General features: G+C 39.4%; 5 protein-coding genes across 5 annotated transcripts; all 5 read left to right on the forward strand.

The window, feature by feature from the left end:
- The first annotated feature begins 5 nt into the window (after positions 1-5).
- Positions 6-3,380, forward strand: LOC115563295 (protein RCC2 homolog). The gene is made up of 5 exons (XM_030386035.2): positions 6-143; positions 875-1,260; positions 1,320-1,901; positions 1,956-2,214; positions 2,287-3,380. Exons 2-5 carry the CDS (start codon positions 919-921, stop codon positions 2,562-2,564), a joined length of 1,461 nt encoding a protein of 486 aa, XP_030241895.1. The 5' UTR covers positions 6-143; positions 875-918; the 3' UTR covers positions 2,565-3,380.
- Positions 3,381-4,687: 1,307 nt separating this feature from the next.
- LOC115563293 (dopamine receptor D3) lies at positions 4,688-15,829 on the forward strand. Its single transcript, XM_030386032.2, has 5 exons — positions 4,688-5,212; positions 8,054-8,695; positions 9,123-9,778; positions 9,842-10,095; positions 14,895-15,829. The coding sequence occupies exons 2-5, from the start codon at positions 8,159-8,161 to the stop codon at positions 15,146-15,148; spliced, it is 1,701 nt and encodes a 566-aa protein (XP_030241892.1). The 5' UTR covers positions 4,688-5,212; positions 8,054-8,158; the 3' UTR covers positions 15,149-15,829.
- LOC115563294 (mitochondrial sodium/calcium exchanger protein-like) lies at positions 10,525-12,410 on the forward strand. The gene is made up of 2 exons (XM_030386034.2): positions 10,525-11,289; positions 11,361-12,410. The coding sequence occupies exons 1-2, from the start codon at positions 10,611-10,613 to the stop codon at positions 12,365-12,367; spliced, it is 1,686 nt and encodes a 561-aa protein (XP_030241894.2). The 5' UTR covers positions 10,525-10,610; the 3' UTR covers positions 12,368-12,410.
- Positions 12,575-14,716, forward strand: LOC149091652 (mitochondrial sodium/calcium exchanger protein-like). The gene is made up of 2 exons (XM_030386031.2): positions 12,575-13,396; positions 13,460-14,716. The coding sequence occupies exons 1-2, from the start codon at positions 12,709-12,711 to the stop codon at positions 14,644-14,646; spliced, it is 1,875 nt and encodes a 624-aa protein (XP_030241891.1). The 5' UTR covers positions 12,575-12,708; the 3' UTR covers positions 14,647-14,716.
- A 1,184-nt stretch (positions 15,830-17,013) lies between the features above and the next one.
- LOC115563286 (mitochondrial sodium/calcium exchanger protein) lies at positions 17,014-18,955 on the forward strand. The gene is made up of 2 exons (XM_030386023.2): positions 17,014-17,695; positions 17,782-18,955. Exons 1-2 carry the CDS (start codon positions 17,014-17,016, stop codon positions 18,936-18,938), a joined length of 1,839 nt encoding a protein of 612 aa, XP_030241883.2. The 3' UTR covers positions 18,939-18,955.
- The last annotated feature ends 93 nt before the right edge of the window (positions 18,956-19,048 follow it).

A 19,048-nucleotide genomic window follows, 5' to 3' on the forward strand; every position in this document is an offset into this window, starting at 1 on the left:
AATAGGTATTTTATAGTTAATATTCTATTTACAACTGTGTATACACTGATGGTCTGACCGCTTTGCTTTTTGTTGTTTTTGCTGCGTACGCCGTACGGAACGGGAACGGTATACGAAAAGTTATTAGTTGTGAAGATTGAATTGTAAGTTATCAACTATCAATATAGCCTAAAACTAAGAGAATCTTTTCAATCTGAGTAAGGTTGTGCAGTATGTTTTGTCAAGCTTTTGCAAGTGTTTCCTTATCATGCTGCCTTTGTTTGCAGTGTTTTTGTAAAAGTGACGCCAACATTTCAAATTTGATTTAAGCCGCCGTGCAACTAAATCATTCGTTTGGCATAACGGATATTAAGCGGAGTATTATTTACTTGCCGATGAAGTATCATATACTATGATTTCATGAGAATATCTGTGCCTTTTCAATAGAAGTTCAAAAGTTCTTTGCAGTCAGCGTTAGCAGCGCAGCGGGCTTACTTTGTTGGCGTTCATTTTGTTTTTCCATGCTTGCAAAACCACCACACAAACACATACGCACGTACACGCTTGCACACACACACACAAGCAGAACAAGCAGCGCGTGAGAGCTGCGATTAGAGATGAGCGTTTGTCAGCATTCCCAGCACGACGCGTGCAAAAATTTAGCACAGTAAATATATTGTTAGCTAAAAAGTTAATATACTTAAATTAAATAATTCAGTTGCAAATGGAATGGAAATCAAATACAAATACTCTAGCTGCCAGCATATAAGATTAAAATAATATGTGTGTTTATGTGAGCACATCGTGTCACGCACACAGCGCTATGAACAACCGCTACGCTCTGCTGCGTACAAATTCTGGTTCTGGCTCTCAATATTTGCTGGTCTCTTTACAGCTGCAGAGAGACAAAGATAGAGACGCATTACTGCTAATTGAAAGATGTCCGCTAAGCGCAAGGCAGGTGGTAACGGGGCCGGTCCCAACAAGCGTCGCCCAAAGAAGAAGGAATCAGACTACGAGGATGAGTTCAGTGATGAGTCCGACGACGATGCCGCCCAACAGCAACATGCTGCCGGTCAAATGGAGGTGCTAATACCACACGATAGTCTGGATCCGCCCAGTAAGCTGCCAGAGGATTTACTGGCAACGCTGGAGAAGACACCAGGTCAGCTGCTGATAGCCGGCATGGTGACCTGGGATCTTACCGGCAAGCGGGATCGCAAAAATGTCACAAAAGTGCGTCCCAATCTGTATAGCTTTCATCGCTTTACAGATGAGATGGTAAGTGAGAATCGCAGCAACGAAAACAAAACTCAATTAACGTATTCCGAAACTTGCAGTATCGGTATGCTGCCAGTGGACCCGCTGCAGCACACACAATACTCATCAATATGGATCGCAAGGCATTGGGCTTTGGACGCAATCCCAGCGGTCAGCTGGGCTTGAGCCAGGATATGAAGCTGGTGGAGAAGCCAACACTCATTCCAGCACTGGAGCAGCTGAATATCGTACAAGTGGCCGCTGGTCGGCATCATACGCTCTTTCTCACCGACACAGGCACCGTCTATGCCTGTGGAGAGAACAAGTCTGGGCAATGTGGTGTGGGCAATGCCCATCCCAACATCTTTACACCGACTCCAATTAATTATCGTGGCCCACCAATTATACGCATCGGCTGCGGTGCCGAATTCTCTGTTATACTCGATATTAAGGGCAATTTGCATACGTTCGGCTTGCCGGAATACGGTCAGTTGGGCCACAATACGGATGCCAAGTATTTTGTGAATGCCAATAAGTTGTCATTCCATTTTGAGACATCGCCGAAGAAGGTTGTGCTCTACATTGAGAAGAGCAAGGAGGGTCATGTGACCCCTGTCGATGGTGTACAGATTGTCGACTTTGCCTGCGGCAACAATCATACGGTATATTGAACGATATTCTATATATAAAGTTATGTCTTAACACACACTTTGCAGGTGGCAATTGACTCCAAGAAGCGAGTCTATAGCTGGGGCTTTGGCGGCTTTGGCCGGTTGGGTCATGCTGAGCCCAAGGACGAGATGGTGCCGCGTCTCATGAAGTTCTTTGATACTCAAGGACGTGGCGGACGCAGCGTCTACTGCGGCTCAACCTTCAGCTTGATTATAAACGAGCTGGGACTGCTCTATCTGTTTGGCCAGAACAAGAAGACTGGCGAGGCCAACATGTATCCTAAGCCAGTGCAAGATCTGGCAGGTGAGTTAACATGCCCTATGCATCCATATCTGTTAGTTTATTAATTGTTGCTGATTCTTTTTCTATGTGCAGGCTGGAACATAACAGCAATTGGCTGTGCCAATACCTCAATTATGATATCAGCTGATGATACTCTAATTGCCTGGGGCGCTTCACCCACATTTGGCGAGCTGGGCATTGGTGAGTTCCAGAAGTCGTCGACGGTGCCAAAGGAGGTGCCAAAAATGGACGGCATTAAAATACCTCAGGTTACCATGGGCTACTCCCATACGGTTTTGCTTGTGGATACCACACATGAGGCCACCAAGCAGAAGTATGAGAAGATGCCCGAATATACTATCGAAGATTGAACACACACCAGCAAGAAAAAAAAAAGAAATATATATATACAAATGATAAAACATTAAGTATACCGCTGCCAACAACAATACTGCTATATTTATATAGATACTACAAAACAAAACTTGAACTGATCAACGAAACTCTGCTGCTACTTACTGAAGACAAAAAAAAAAAAACAGGAGAAGAATACTGAATTAACTCATCTAACATTTCATACTATAAGTTTTAAAGTACTATATCTATGCCGATAACTCTCTCACTAACTCCCACAACTTATATCTCAAATATCTTTTATGTATTTATGTAACAGCATTATAATTTGTTAATTAAGTTTTTTCTTTCCTAATTTATTTAACTATTCCCTTTCTATATATGAAAAGTATTTTGTATGAATCGCTGTCTTTAATTTATTTCCGCCCATAATTAGGCTTAAAATTTGTTCAAAAAAACCTCTATTCCAATAAAAGCATAAATACAATAAATTTATATATACAAATATAATTTTTAAATACGAAATGATGCTTAGTTCTATAAGATCCATTAATACTATTGTCTAATTATCACAGCATGAACAACCCGAACAAAAAAAAAAAAAAATAAATAAAAAAAAAAATAAATAAAAAGAATAAAAAAAAAACAATACAAAAACAACTACAATGTATAATTAAGCGCATAAGTTACATATAAAAATATATATACAATAAAAATAAAATGAAAGTATACAACGGAAGAAACTCCAATACAAATTGCAACTATTAAAAAACATCAAGCATTTCAATCATATACAAGAATATTTAAATAAAGAGAAAACATGTTAGAATTTATATGGAATTTTACTTATTTGAACAGCATTGCTTTAACGGAACTTTTGATCAAGAAAAAGAAATTACGAATGTCCCAAAACAGTTAAATGTTTGATAAATCTAAACTACATTAACTTTACTTTTTGTGAATTTTTTGATCATGTCAAATCTCTAGCTACAATAGCGGCGGTTAGCGTGCATTCGGAGAAACTTAGGCGAAACTTTGACGAATAATGCACAAAGGCAATATACTCTTTTTAAAAGAGTATTAAAAACAAAAGTTCTAATCTAAAATATATTAAGAGATTTACATGATGTAAATGCTAACAATTAGCCAAGTCTTACAAATATTTAGTTGTTCCAAGTATTTCCTCCGAGCTGAACGATCATTCAATATTTAAACACATTTCACTTCACTTTACTGAACACAACTGACCTCTGCAAGCCCGGGGCGACTGAAGAAATGCTGCAGCTGCTGCCCTTTATATAGGGCGACTCTCACTCTAACACCAAGGCGTTGAGCCCGTTTCAGGTAGGGGTCGTTGCAGTCGAGCTTTAAGTACCATGAGAGCTCTCTCTCTCTCTCAAATATACATAAATACCAAATGAATACCAATGCATAATTAAATGATCTTCTTTGTTCTTCTTTCCCTGCTTTCGTTAGGCCCTCTCACACAGATTTGCCCTGTCCCTCTCACCGGCTGCATCTGTGTGAGAGGGCCTAACGAAAGCAAGCGATATACAGACGAAGACACATTATAGGCAAAAATATACTCATAGCTAAATCAAACCTTATTATACCTAATAAGCCTAACCATTGATATGCCAAAAGACTGATGTACCTTAGTATTAATAATTATTAAATGAAATTGACAGCATTTCCTTGACTCAATTTCTAGCTCTTCCAGCCCATACTCATTTTCAGCCTGATATGGGCTATGTGGACAGCACTGAATGCAGCCTCCTACATGTGCTGTGATTTATCTAAGCAGAAAAGAAGCGAAGAAGAGGATCTCGCAGTCGAGCAGTCTCCACTAGAACATTTTTGGTTTTGTTTTATTTATTTTGTTATTTTTCCTTTTGGCTCCTTTCCAAATTTAAGTTCTTATCACAAGTTCAGCAAGGTCCTTGCGGCTATTACAAATGAAAGCGAAAGTTAAGCATTCGAGAGACTGAAAAAGCTCTGCCATGGCCCAACAACAATCAAAAGCTTTCGGCCTTACTCACGACTTTTAACTTCGAACTCTGCTCTGACTCTCACTCTCTCTCTCTCTCTTTCGCTCGCTCGCTCTCTGGATTAAGCTGTCTTGGGTTGTATTTGCTTGGCTTCAGCACAATTTTCACTGTTAGACAGGACAGTCTTCCGCCGTAGTCCTTTCGTGTAATGTGCGCCATTGAGGAACGATTTCTGCACGCAGCACATTGACTTTTATTTTAGTTTTTTTTTTTCCCAACACACACACACATACACTTACACACGCACACACACACACTGACACAGACACACACAGACGCACGCACCCACATAAAAAAGAAACATTTTATTAAAATTAAGAAAACAAAAAACAATTTTACCTACGAACAAATAAATGTAAAAATATTTGCTAAAAGTGTATTTGATATATATAAAACGAAAATTTAAACAAAACTAAAATAACAACAACGACTAAGACGCGCCCGCTGCAATAACGATATTAGCAACAAAGAAACTGAAAATAGTACTAACTGTAAATTACAGTGCCTTCAATAAAGTAAACAACAAACTATAGTCGCCACCACAACAAACAGCAAAAACAAAAAAAGAAATATATTTTCACTTCACATTTTCATATGAAGCGCGAAATAACAAAACTGTAAGTTATTACGTATACTCAACGTGTGTACTTGTGTACGCGTGTGTGTGTGAGTGTGAGTGTGTGGGCGTGTATGTGTGGGCGTGTTTGTGTGTGCGTTGGCGTTGCCATTACCGCCTTTTGATACTACACTAATTGTTATTCAGCTGCTTTTGCTTTCGCCACGCGTTTTTATGGCTAGTAATTATGGCGTCGTTTTTTACATGGCCAATAGCATTTCTTTGTCTCGCTCTCCCACCGTCTCTATCTCTTGTCTTTGCCTTTGCCCTTACCCACGCATTTTTCATTGTTCGCCTCAAAACTTTGCCCAATTCGCCATTCCCAAAAAATGTGTGTATGTGTGTGTGTGTTTTTTTTTTAAACTAAAAGACAACGGTAAACGCACACACACATACATATATACAAGTGCACGCACACAGACAGGGTAACTTGTTTGTTTGGCATTTGTATTGTGGCAGGCACGCACAAGACGCCTGGACACTAATACGCACACATACACACACAAAGAAATTGTAAGCTGTCAAATCAATAAGAACAGACAAAAGCAGCGGGCGAGCGCTAACGCCATCAAGTTGCGCATCTCAGTTTATATGTATGTGTGTGCGTTTGCGTGTGCTGTGTGCTGTGTGTATCTGGCGGCTTTTTTGCGATTGTATGCGTAAGCGTCTTGTTATTAAATCACCTGTGGCTGACAGTTTTCATATTAGCGGGGTGCTGCAATAGCAACAATCGAATCCATCTCTTTCCAACGTTTGCATGGGCCGGGATACGGCCATTTTTATCTCACATTGGCTTTGCGTTTGTCCATTCTTTTGTGTTGAAGCAGGATGGAGGCTATGGCTTGCCATCGCTTTTTGTCACCTTTTGTGTCTGCTGCCGACGTTTGAGTGACGTAAATTAATATAGATTCACATTTCAAAATTCCCAATAAGAAAATCCCAAGAAATCGCCCACGCTAACAAAGCTGCTAAAAATAGACAAACATTTTTGGGGAATAATATAATTTTGTTTGTTCGTAATTAATGCTAAAAATTAGTTATTTAATATATTGAAATATAAATATGCCTAATAATATATAATAATAATATATAATGGAGAGAAATTAAGCCTCAATTTTAAAGTAATTGTAGATTTTAATTAAAATCAAAGAAATTATATAAGTTGTAACAAGAACTTAGCCAACAGGTTATAGACTCCCACACATACATACATATATAAACAGGATGAATGGATACCGACAACATTTAGGTATACCCACACGCACACACACAGAGATACATGCTCGCAGGTCAGGATTAAATTAACGCAAATTAAGCAGATTAAACAAACGTCAGTCACATCAAGCAGCAGCAGCCGCGACACAATGTGCAAAAGGCAAAAGCGTTGACGTTGACAACAACAACTCACACACACACACACACACACGTGTATACAAATTGCGCTGAACAATGGCGGCGGCTAAAATTGGCAGCAACAACAAAATTGATACACAGCAAGCCATACAAACTGACGCAAGCATTCACAAACACACGCACACACATGCAAACAAAGCACGCTGTCTGGCAGAGCTTTAGTGCACACACGGACACTCACACATATCCACACACATGTGTACGCTGACTTATAATCATGAGGCAACACAGTAGATTAGGGTGACTCATGCAAAAGAGGTTTTTATAGCCCACATCAAATGGTACTGCGCCTTTGCTATCAAATCTTGAGTCACCCTGTTTTGTTCATTGCTCTGGCGTTTGTCCGTTTGCTTTTTGGATAACAATATCAATTAAAGTTTTTAATAGCCCGGCAGTACATAGACTGCATTTATTGCTCCTGCACATGCAGCATCAACATTAAAAAATGGCGCCTTGGCCCATTCTCCGCCGTGCACTGATTTAACGCGCAATTAAGCCGCCAGTTGTAGCTCGCCCACAATTTCCGCGCCACGAGTAGTAGATGGCACCAATCCTTGCGGTTGTTTTGTCGTGGGCGCAAAGTGCAAGGTTGCCATTCATTTTGGCTTGCCAACAAAATGGGGCACGGCGGAAGGAAGCGCAGCACTAATCTCTGAGTGCGCCCTGCTTCGCATTGCATAAGTGTCAGTGTCACAGGCAGATGCGGCGACTGAAGCAGCACCAGCAGCAGGCAGAGCCGGCAGCGGCAGCGGCAGAGTGTCCCTTGTGTAAGTGTGTGTTTGTGTGTTTGATTGTGCATGGGTATGCATGTGGCTGTCACTTTGTGTGTCCTTGTTGAAACAAAACAAGGGGGCATGCAATACTAAAAAGTCGACTTTTGAATACCTCGTGCACAAGTGCAATCCATGAACTATTTAATAGATGGTTCAACATAATTCATATTTGTCATTTTGATTCTCAGTCTCAGTGCTCAAGAAAATTTATAGTAAATATTTTGCAAAATTCTTGGTCTAATGAAAAATATGTATGGCATTTCCCTGCTGGATTATTATCTTGCAATTATTTATATAACGTTACTGTTGGTAATTTTATGCTACAAATTATTTTCTATCACGCATACGCCATGGTTTGCACGCCAAAGAAAACACGCAAAGCCCGTAAAATACTTATATCAATAAAGCGTAGCCTATTTATTGGGGAACATACAAAACTTTACTAAATACAAATGTCTTGCTTAAGAAATAGCACTTCAAAATTAATTTTTCCGCATTATCTGATATGAAATTTTACATTTTATCCATACAGAGATAACTACTCCTTACTTGTCACGAGTATAGGGTATATAAAAGACTGATGATGGCATTTTGTTACTTCCTACCTACAACCTATTTCTTTTTTTTTTTTTCTTTTTTTTCGTTTTCCAATACAGCACCAGCACCTAGCACCTTTAGTATGCAATGAGGCAGCCAGACAAACGCATCGACAACGATCGGCAGCGCCAAGTATTAGAAATACACGAGTGTGATTAAAAAGGATGAATAGCAACAACCTGCAGCAATGGTGGGAAAACTCATATCGACGACAGCATCAACAACAGCCGACTGTCGATAGCAATATCGATAACGATAGCGCTACAACTGACCTGCACTATGCCCTACTCGAGCAGAACTTTTTTGGCGGCAATGGAGGAAATTTTGGCAATGGAAATTCGGCCGGAAATTCGCCGCAAGACTTTGACTATGACAACTATGGCAATTTCACACTGGTTGATCCCTATGATTTTGACAATGGCGCGGATTCGGAACATGCGATACCATCAATTACCATTCTACTCTTGGCTATAAGCTATGGCCTGGTCGTCTTTGGTGGCGTCGTCGGCAATTCTACTTTAGTGCTTACCCTCTGTTCGGCTTCATCGGTGCGCTTGCGAAATCCCCTACTCTTAGCCGTATGCGTTGCCGATCTCCTAGTCACGGGCATTTCAGCGCCGGTTACGCTTCTCAATCTGGCCATGAATCGCGGCACTCGATCATTACCACTTGCACTATGCAAACTAATACACTACGTACAGGTAAGCACAACAATAAAGTATAATTATTATTCAATTTGCACACTAAAAAAAATAAATCAGGTTTCGCGCGCGATCAAACCAATAAGAAAACTATCATGCCTAAACTATCGAAATATCGCTTAAATGGCAGCACCAGCTGAGCTTAACTGCAAAATTGTAAAAGCAGGACATATTTTTAGTGGTTTAAAAGAATGAAACTTTTTATATATATATTTTTTTTACATTAATACACGTTGCAAGAGTAACAGACTGCAGTTTCAATAATAATTATAATTTAAAATCGGCGTCCCCAAATTATCCTTTTATTAACAGCACCAGCTGAGTTTAACAGCATGAAATAAAGAAAAATACCACTAACATTAACGGCGCGAGAATACATCCAATGGAGAGATTTTGAAAAGGGGAATTGATTACTTATTAATTTCAGGTCATGCCAGTGGCAGCTAGCACTATTTCTTTCTTCATGCTCTCACTGGATCGCTATGCCACCGTGAAACATCCACGTTTGGCTCAGTTGCGACAGCGTCGTTACCTTCACGTCTCTCTGGCTCTTCTCTCATGGATCGCCTCGGCAGCGATCAGCACGCCATTCCTGTTTGCCTATAAGATAATAGCAAAGTCGGTGGTCATTAAGGGTACAAGCACAACACCGAATCCGGTTAGCATCAGCTGCACATCAGAGTTGGGCGCGAATGCGATGTTCATGTCCTTCATCATCTTTCATACGATCGCGGTGTTTGTGCTGCCCGGCGTGGGTGTTCTACTGAATCACTATGGCGTACGCCGTAAGCTGTGCGCGCTCTCCTTGACAGCGCGAGCTGCCCATGGTGAGCTGCCATTGCCAATGCCCATATTACGCCGCCAGACACACATGGTGATCGTGACGGGCTGTGCGAACGCACAGCAAGCGGCATGTGGCGGCGCAACAACGGCAGACGATACATCGAATGGCAATGGAGGCGGTCAAATGGCTGTCAATCCCGGCGATATTCAGTTGCATAATCTACAGCCCTGCTTGCAGGCTGGCTCCAGTGCGGCACTCGAACCGGGCTCCTATCGCTCCAGCAATCCCATTTCACCAAGGTAAGCTAATGAGCTATCTCACTAATTACACTTGCATCAATTTCAAGTCATATTTTTCCACAGAGCTATGAGGGAGATACGCGCCCATTCGCAACGGCAACGGATTCATCGCTTGGGCCGCGGCCCAGCCACTCCTGGTATACCTCTGCCACAGACATCGACGCTGCGTTCGCGTCGACACTTGGCCAATATGCTGGTTGCATCGGCTCTAATCTTTATCATCTGCTGGGCACCGCATGTCTTCTGCATATTCTATAAGAATTTCGGCTATAAGCAATACTGCAGCAAAACTTCCGTCTACTTCAGTCTCCTATTGGGTAAGTGAAACAGAATATAATTATAATATAAAATATGTATGGGAATTGAAAAAATCTCAATTAAAATTGAATGAAAAGTCTCGGAGACGAAGAGAAACGTTTTTATGAAAACTCCCTGACTTATACTAAACATTTTTACCACTAGAATCCTACATTATCTCTGAATAATGTATATAAACCCAACAAAAATGGTTCCCTTCAAATCAAACAGAAATTTGTTTTTAATTTTCCAACCCCTTTTTGGTATTTAGGTAAGAAAGTTAGGATTTCAACTGATAAAAAACGATTACATTAACTGATAGATCTATAAATTATATGACTGAATTCTTTATCTACAAATGAAAAATAAATAGTCATATCATATAGATAAATAATATGAATTGCACAGATCTCACGAACAGCTTGACAGAAATCTCCAGCTTAAATTAATTAAACATACTAAAAATATAATATATTACTAGTATATCAAAATATACAATCACACAGAAATGTAATATTTAAGTAAACCAACAATTATGGCCTCACCATATATACTAAGTAAATCTGAATCGTATTGGTCGAGCGTCAATTGCTTCGCAATGCTGGAGCAGCCCTATGAGGAGCGTTGCGAGTTTGTGCGAAGAGCCAAGAAATGTGAACTCAGCATGAATCTTGTGCCCTATTTGGAGCTGTTGGCCTGCCGATTCAGGTGTCGCAATCAGTTCGAGGAACTCGTCTATATAGCACTGCTGCTATTCTTTAGCTTCGAGTTGCTGATCTGCTTGGTCTATGTGCTGCACTACTATTATACGCCCATGCTCCGTGCAGTGGCGAGAACTCTGCATATGAATGACCATCTGGCGGGAGTGACTATCATCTCTATTGCCAACACACTGCCGCAGATCTATGACAGTTGGTCGAACCTGGAATTGAGGGCACTGAAAGCCTCTCAGCTGTCGCAGGGCTTCTCATTGGTTCTCTTCGTGGCTATGTTTAGTGGGGGATTAGTTTGCTTCATGAGACCCCTTCGGATGAACAGCCATCGGACTATACGTGATCTATTATTCTTCGTCTATGGCCTCACGCTATGGGAATACGTCTCTGTAAACGATGGCGTAATTACGTTCCCTGAGTATTTGCTGCTAATCTCCGTTTATTGCTTCTATTTGACTGTCAATGTGCTAGATCTCTATATAGAGCACATTAGCTTGAAATGTAGGTGAATAGATGAGCGAATGCCTCGTAGTAAGTTATCACTGTAATTCCTTCCGATTTCCGTTTTGCAGTGTTGAGACGACAAATTCAGCTCCGAGCAACTAACGTGCAAGCCATAAAAGAAAAGTATTACACACTTGTTCAGGATCTACGACTTGGAACGCCATGTCGTACGTATACCAATTCGATTTGCAATGAATTTCAGAATAGCAAGAAGGAACGCTGTCTTGGCCTGAAACTGTGCCGCCTCAAGGATTGGCAGCGGGCCAATGCATTGATACGCGCCTTCTACATTGCCCGTGCCCCGATCGTGTGGCTATGCGCCATCTATATACCGCTGGTGGATCACGAGCGGGACAGACATGGCTGGTGCAAGCTGCTCAACTGCATCCAAATATGTCTCAATCCTGCGCTTACGATTGCCCTCATGTCTCGCGGCACATCCATGTCGTCTCTCTATGTACTCTACTCGTTGATGTTGACCCTGCCGCTCAGTGTGTTCATGCTACTCCGCTCCGATGCCAGAGTTGCGCCCAAGTATCATTCGATGTTTGCCATTTTGAGTCTGCATGGATGCTTGTTCATCGTACAGCACCTGGTCAAGGAACTATCGTTAATCCTGGAACTGATTGGCACGATAAGGCATATGTCGCCCGGTTTTATGGACGTCTCTGTCAATCCCATTGCCAATGGCCTAACGGATCTGGTTACCAGCTTTTCCCTCTGCAAACAGGGCTACGAGCGAATGGCTTACGCAGCAGCGATCGGCAGCAGCTTTCTGAGTATCATTCTGGGCAAAGATGGCAGTCTAATCACGGCAATAATTCTGTACGGCTTAAATGCCGATGCAGAACTGATAAATGTGTGTTGCGAAAATGCATTCATTATCTTGATCCTGGGCCTGCTATCCATGCTGCTATTGATATCGCTATTCAAATTGAATTCGCAACGCTCGATGGGCATTTACTCCATGTCTATTTATTTGGCATATTTCCTATTCACTGCACTTGGGATAAAATGGACTTTTCACAAATTTCAAATAGACATTTTCTCTAATACTCATAGATCCGATTCTTGAAGAAAAGGAAAAGAGAAATAAATAAATTTGTGAGTGTGGAAAAGGTTTTTTATTTACTAAACATTAAACTCTAATTGTGTAAAGGGTAACGCTCTAAACTTTTTCATAATTGTTTTAATTCCCTTATTTAATAGAAATAATAACTATATAATTAAACAAGAAAATGTAAAATTCATTTCCAAATTTTCTAAATCAATATATCATTGACAATTTTTGAAAGCAGTTGGTTCGGCTCTCACATTGCCCAGTAGAAATCAGTTCGAAGTATAATTTAGTAGTTTTGTAGTTTTGTATTTTTGATACATATAAATAATTTGTGTAACAAACTGAAATTGAAAGGCATGGACAGTAAGCAGTACGTGCCAAATGAGTTAGATAAGGAATTCGAACAGTTTTGGGCCAGGGTCAGTTGCTACGCTGTGAAGATCTTTCCATACGACCAGAGATGTAATTTTGTGCAGCGGGCCAACAGTTGCGTCTACGGCACCAATGTCGTGCCCTATATTCAGTTGATGGCATGCGATCTGAAGTGCCGGAATCAGTTTGAGGAGTATGTGTATGTGTCCCTGTTTTTGGTGCTCTGCTTGGAGCTGCTCTGCTGCATGAGCTATGTTATTCATAACTTTTACGGACCGGCCTTGAAGCTGGTGGCCCGGATGTTGCATATGAGCGAACATTTGGCCGGAGTTACCATAATATCAATTGGCAACGAACTTCCCGAACTCGTTGCCAATGTGTGGGCCGTGCACGACGATGACGAACCAAACTTTGCGAATGCCCTTGCAAAGGGGTTGTACTTGATCATGTTTGTCGGCGGTTTGGTCTGCTACCTCAGTCCATTCAAGATGAGCGGCTCAACGACAATCCGGGACTTGCTGTTCATGGTATGCGGCGTCCTGTTGGTAGATTATTTTCTAAGAACTGATAACGAGATGGATCTCAGAGAGTGTATTGTCTCAATATTGCTGTATATTATATATCTGATAGTCAGTGTGACTGACCTATTAATACTACGACGCACTACAAAACGTAAGAAATATTTACACAAAGTATATATAGTATATATATATATTTAATTGTCACGTAACACAGAGTTGCTGAAGCAAATTGATGAGCTGGAACAGTTGAATGTGGACGTGAATGTTAGGAGACCTGATTCGTATAATATTCGAAAAAAGATTGAATTACTGAAAAAGAAATATGATGAGCTGTCTGAGCATGAGGTTGTGGATATTTTGGCGCGTCAGTCGACCTCCGTACAGAAGCCAGATGAAGCATTTTTTACATATTTAACCAGACGTTCAGAGAGACATCCATCTATCAGAAGAATGAAACAGTCAGTGGCATATAGAGGTTTTCGTAACAAGAATCGCTTCCTCTTTAGGCAATTCTTTAGTTCACTCCGGCCCGTTTTTATGGATGATTGGATCAAGGGGAATATACTAAAGCGTACGTTTTACATTGTACGTGCACCAGTTGTGGTGGTGTGCGCCATCTACATACCGTTAGTGGATTACGAGAAGGAAAGAGATGGTTGGAGTAAGCTACTAAATTGCATTCAAATATTCCTCAATCCAGCTATCACAATTGTCATTGGGTCAGCTTTGATATATCGGGAAAAATCAAAACTTTGGTACCTCAATATACCAAAATTTGCGGTGTACGGCATTTACTCCATGGTAATAACCGTGCCACTTGCCATCATAGTGTTCATCCATTCGAACACCTCAGCTCCGCCGAAATATCATATTGTGTTTGCGATCATGAATTTCACTGGCTCCGTCTTTCTAGCCATGCAGTGCTCCTATGAGTTGTCGCTCTTCACGAAGGTGATCGGTAGCATCTATGAGGTTCCGTTCGATTTCATGGGTGTCACCCTCCTGGTCGTGGCCACCTGCCTGAGTGATCTTGCTATCTGCGTGTCGCTGAGCATGCAAGGGTACGAGAAGATGGCCTACGCAGGCACCATTGGCAGCAGCTTCCTTACTATTGTCGTCGGTTGCACCACAACGATGCTGGCAGTGATACTCAGAGGCAACACTGCGCGCTCGAATGACGCTATGGGCAATTATGCGGACAACGCCTATGTTATTTTTATAATCGGACTCGTCCTTACGATTCTGTGGACGGTGCTGTTGAACTTCAATGCCAGACGCTCTGTCGGCATATTTTCCATGTCTGTCTTTGGTATATTCCTTTTATTTGCGGTGCTTATCAGGAAAGGCATTATCCACTCGTACAGTCACGATTTTCTTGTTCGCGATGCTTATGACAGCTAGAAGCATAAATTTACTAGTATATTACAATTGGACAATAATAAATAATAAGATATTTGTTTAAGAACTTTAAGACGTAATACTCCTTATTTATATAATTTGTGTAAAGAGCGATATGCTGCTGTACTTGGGCTATATTTTGGGAACTTTTTTGTTTATCAACTTCTTTTATCGATGAATTTTCAAAAGCTTTCAGATCTTAATAAAAAAAATAATAATTTTTTTTTTTATATTTATATATTTCAAAACAGGCTACTTTTATTCGGCCATTAGTCCAATCATTTATTGGGCGCTCAACCATAACACGCTACGACAATCGCCCTGTGCGCCCATTATTCGCCTACGCTCCATGCAAAATTTTCTACGTTCGCGTTTTCGATCGCACACCGTACCGGCGGCGGCATCATCGACAAACGAAGCGGCATTGGGGGCATTCAATCCTAAGTTAATAAAGCTAACACCGAAGCAGTATAGAGCTCAGGCCTCTTCGCATTATCTCTACTAGTGTGTGATACTAAACTAAACTTAAATATATACATATACATACATACCTACATAAATATATAGAATTTTCCTTTAATTTCCGTTCTGTCTTGAAGTGTTTTTCTCTTCGCAATTAGTTGGCAAAAAGCGAATACGAATACTTAGTGTAATGTCACACGGCATACTCTAACACACACACACACATACATTATCATTATCATTATCTTCTCAATTGCATCTCGATTCATGCCAACATTCATGAAACTACAATTACACACGTTAATAGTTATTAACGTTTATTAACACAAATCGTAATACAAATTAATCGTAATAAAACTCGTTTAGTCACTCGTTTATAATGTTGTTTAGTCAATAAGCTGAAACTTTCAAAGAAATCACATAAAAACATAATAATATTGTACTATGTTCCTTTTCATAGATAAGCAATAAGAAACGCTTTAAGCCAAGTTTAACAAACAAATCAAACTGAACATGATCTAAAACCAAAACCAAAAACAAAATATAATTAAACTAAATCAAATCAAATATTTAACAAATCTATGTCTATAAGAAACAGCAAAAATTAAAAAAAAAAAAACATATACATAGATATATATATATATATTGTATATAAATGTGTAAAACATTCTTTCTACACTTTTTCTAACATTTTTGAAGTTCATTCAACTGAAAGATCTGTAAATCATACGCAATAGAAGATATTTCAATTTACAAAACCTAAATTATTATCTATAATTAAAGTTATACTAACTTCAATTTATGTACATCATATGTAGAACTGTTTCTTTGAATATATGTATATGTACGTCATAGTTGTTACTCATATTTATGTATACCTATGTTTCTCTTCTTAATTTCCTCTATAGATTCCCACATTATTAGTAAGTGTTCTATTTTGTGTAGTTTATTTTCCTAAATTTCTATAAATTCATTTTAGCAAGCCGACGGAAATAATAAATATATAAATATACATTGTATGTAGACAGCAAATGATGAGCGCACCTATCACAAATTCTCTGGGTAAAAAGACTTTTGTCTAATTAGCAATTAATTGCCTGTTAACTGACTGGCGCTGTTAGCTGCGTTAACATTGTGAAACTTAACATATTCAGCCGTAGAAAAATCTGTTCTAATGTAATTGATTTCGAAATACATATGTACTTATTTTCAAGATACTCGTTATTTTTATAATTTTAATTTTGTGCTTGGAACTCTAATTTAAAAAAAAATGAAAATAAAAAAACAGAATCTATCAATTCTATAAATATTCTAGTACTAGCTACATGTTTTCTTTACCAACACGAATTTAATCTTTTGATCGTTGCAGAGTAACAGTGAATCGGGTAAGTATTTGTTGCAACAGTTATCAATGTATTTCAACTCGTGAAGATTATCTTGGCATTAATAGATAACTGCTATATGTGGATTATTTTCGTCTCCATTGCGCTGCTTATCAGGAAAGGTCTAAAAGCCGAAAGGCAAACATTTAATAGCATTGATATCTTTTATTTTAAAAGAGGTAATTCTTTTTGTGTACGATTTTATCTAGAGATATCTCCCTTAGGGGAGTTTTGCAAAGTTAATTAAGTCTTCAGTTCCTTTATAAATAGATGTATGAGTGATATGATATGATATGGCCCGCTTCATGTTCATATTCATATTCAGGTTATTTGCCAGAATCCAGAATCCATTATTTACAAACAGCTGCTCATTTCATTTTTCAAAACCAGTATGAATTTTCGATCAAAATATATTCAGTTTCCAAAAAGATTTCAAATAAAACGTAACACAAATAAAAAAAAATAAAAAAAAAAAAAAAAAATTTAACTTTAACATACATTGGAACTGTATACATATTACAGAATCATGACCACAGTATATGAGGAGAACGATTTGGACAGAGAATTTGCAAATTTTTGGTCGCAAGTAAATTGTTATTCGGTAATGAATTTTCCGTACGATCAGAGATGCGATTTTGTGAGAAGGGCCAATAGTTGCATACATGGCACGAACTTCGTGCCATATATACAACTATTGTCGTGCAGCTTCAAATGCCGGAATCGTTTTGAAGAACATGCCTTTGTCGGTCTCTTTATGATTCTATGCTTTCTGTTGCTGCTCTCTGCCGGACACGTGGCGAATGTTTACTATTCTCCAGCACTGAAGGTTTTGTCTCGACTGCTTCGAATGAACGACCATTTAGCGGGAGTCACAATAATGGCATTATGCAATACGATACCAGATTTGCTATATCAAATAACTATAGTTAATGATCGGGAATGCGTATTCGCCAACGACATGGCAACATCATTGTTTGTGGTAATGTTTATAGGTGGATTGGTCTGCTATTTAACAACATTTCAAATGAATGCTTTTAATACGGTGCGAGATCTGCTATTCTTAATTTTTGGCTCAATGTTATTGGAGTTGTGCTTGTTTACTGATCGCTCAATAAGTTATATTGAGATAATAGGAATGATATTGGTGTATGTCACCTACTTAATTGTCAATGTGATCGACTTGATTCTGATCAAGTATACTCTGAAATGTAAGTAGGCAAGAACCGTCAGTGAACAAGATTGATTTAATAATGATCTTTGATTAACGTTCTCACCTTATCAACCATTTATTCAGTGTTAAGGCGTGAATTACTCGCATTAAACGAAATGCCCGATTCACCTGAAACTCTGGCGAAAATAAAGTCCTTGACAGGTGAAATAAATAAACTGTCTAAGGAGGAACGCGTACAAATTGTAAAACGACGTACAACCAACGCGAGGCAACAGAATTTCACTTTCATGACACAAGTTCCCAATGAACATGAAAAGCTTGATATTGACCAAAGACGCAGTTCACGTTATTTCGATATGAATCGGGGTCTCTTCAAAGACTTCATCTTAGCATTCAAGCCCATTAAATTAGAGGATTGGCGCAATGCCGGTATTATTGAACGAATCTTTCTTGTGGTACGTGCTCCAGGTGTGATTCTTTGTACCTTCTATATACCGTTAGTGGATTACGAGGAACCAAAGAATGGTTGGTCCAAGCTACTCAATTGCATCCAAATATGGTTTAATCCAGCTTTAACAATCACACTGGGAAAATCTTTGCTTTTTAGAAATAAGAATCAAATGTGGTATAACAGCATACCAAATAATATGATATACGGCTTATATTCTCTGGGATTGACTGTCCCATTGTCCATATTTGTATTCTGTCAATCGGATACTAGAGCCCCGCCCAAATACCATTCGGCATTCTCGATCTTAAACATGACTGGATCCGTTTTTATAATATTTCAGTGCACCACCGAATTAAATGTAATGATCGAAATGGTTGGCTATCTTTATGGCGTTTCAGACCAATTTGTGAGCTCCACTTTAATAACCGCAACCAATTGCCTTGGTGATCTAGCAACGATTTTAACCATGGCCCTGCATGGATATGAGAAAATGGCGTTCGCAGCGACCATTGGGGGTGCGTTGCTTTGCATTCTGTTCCACTGCGGCAGCGTGATAGGGGTGAAGAAAGCATTGGGCCAACACATTACCTGGCATGCCATGGTTGGCAATTATGGTGGAATATTGTTTGTAATATTCACATTTAGCTTACTTATGATGCTGCTATGGACTACCTTGCTGAACTTTAATGTGCGACGCTCGGTGGGGATCTTCTCCATGTCCATCTATGGTCTGTACGTAATGTTTGCAGTTTTAATCAATAAGGGAATTATTAGTCCATACGAGCATGAGGCTATAAACCCTGAAGTTTTTAAATATGGGATAGATTAAGAATATATTATCCGAATTTTGCTTTTTTTTTTTTAACACAAACATACATATGTATATCAGATTCTAAAAATTGCCCAGACTATCAAAAATAAAGCAGTGTGAAGTTAACA

This window comes from Drosophila navojoa, chromosome 3 (assembly GCF_054131105.1).
Source record: "Drosophila navojoa isolate 15081-1374.11 chromosome 3, UAZ_NAV_1.0, whole genome shotgun sequence".
In the NCBI taxonomy this organism is placed as follows: domain Eukaryota; kingdom Metazoa; phylum Arthropoda; class Insecta; order Diptera; family Drosophilidae; genus Drosophila; species Drosophila navojoa.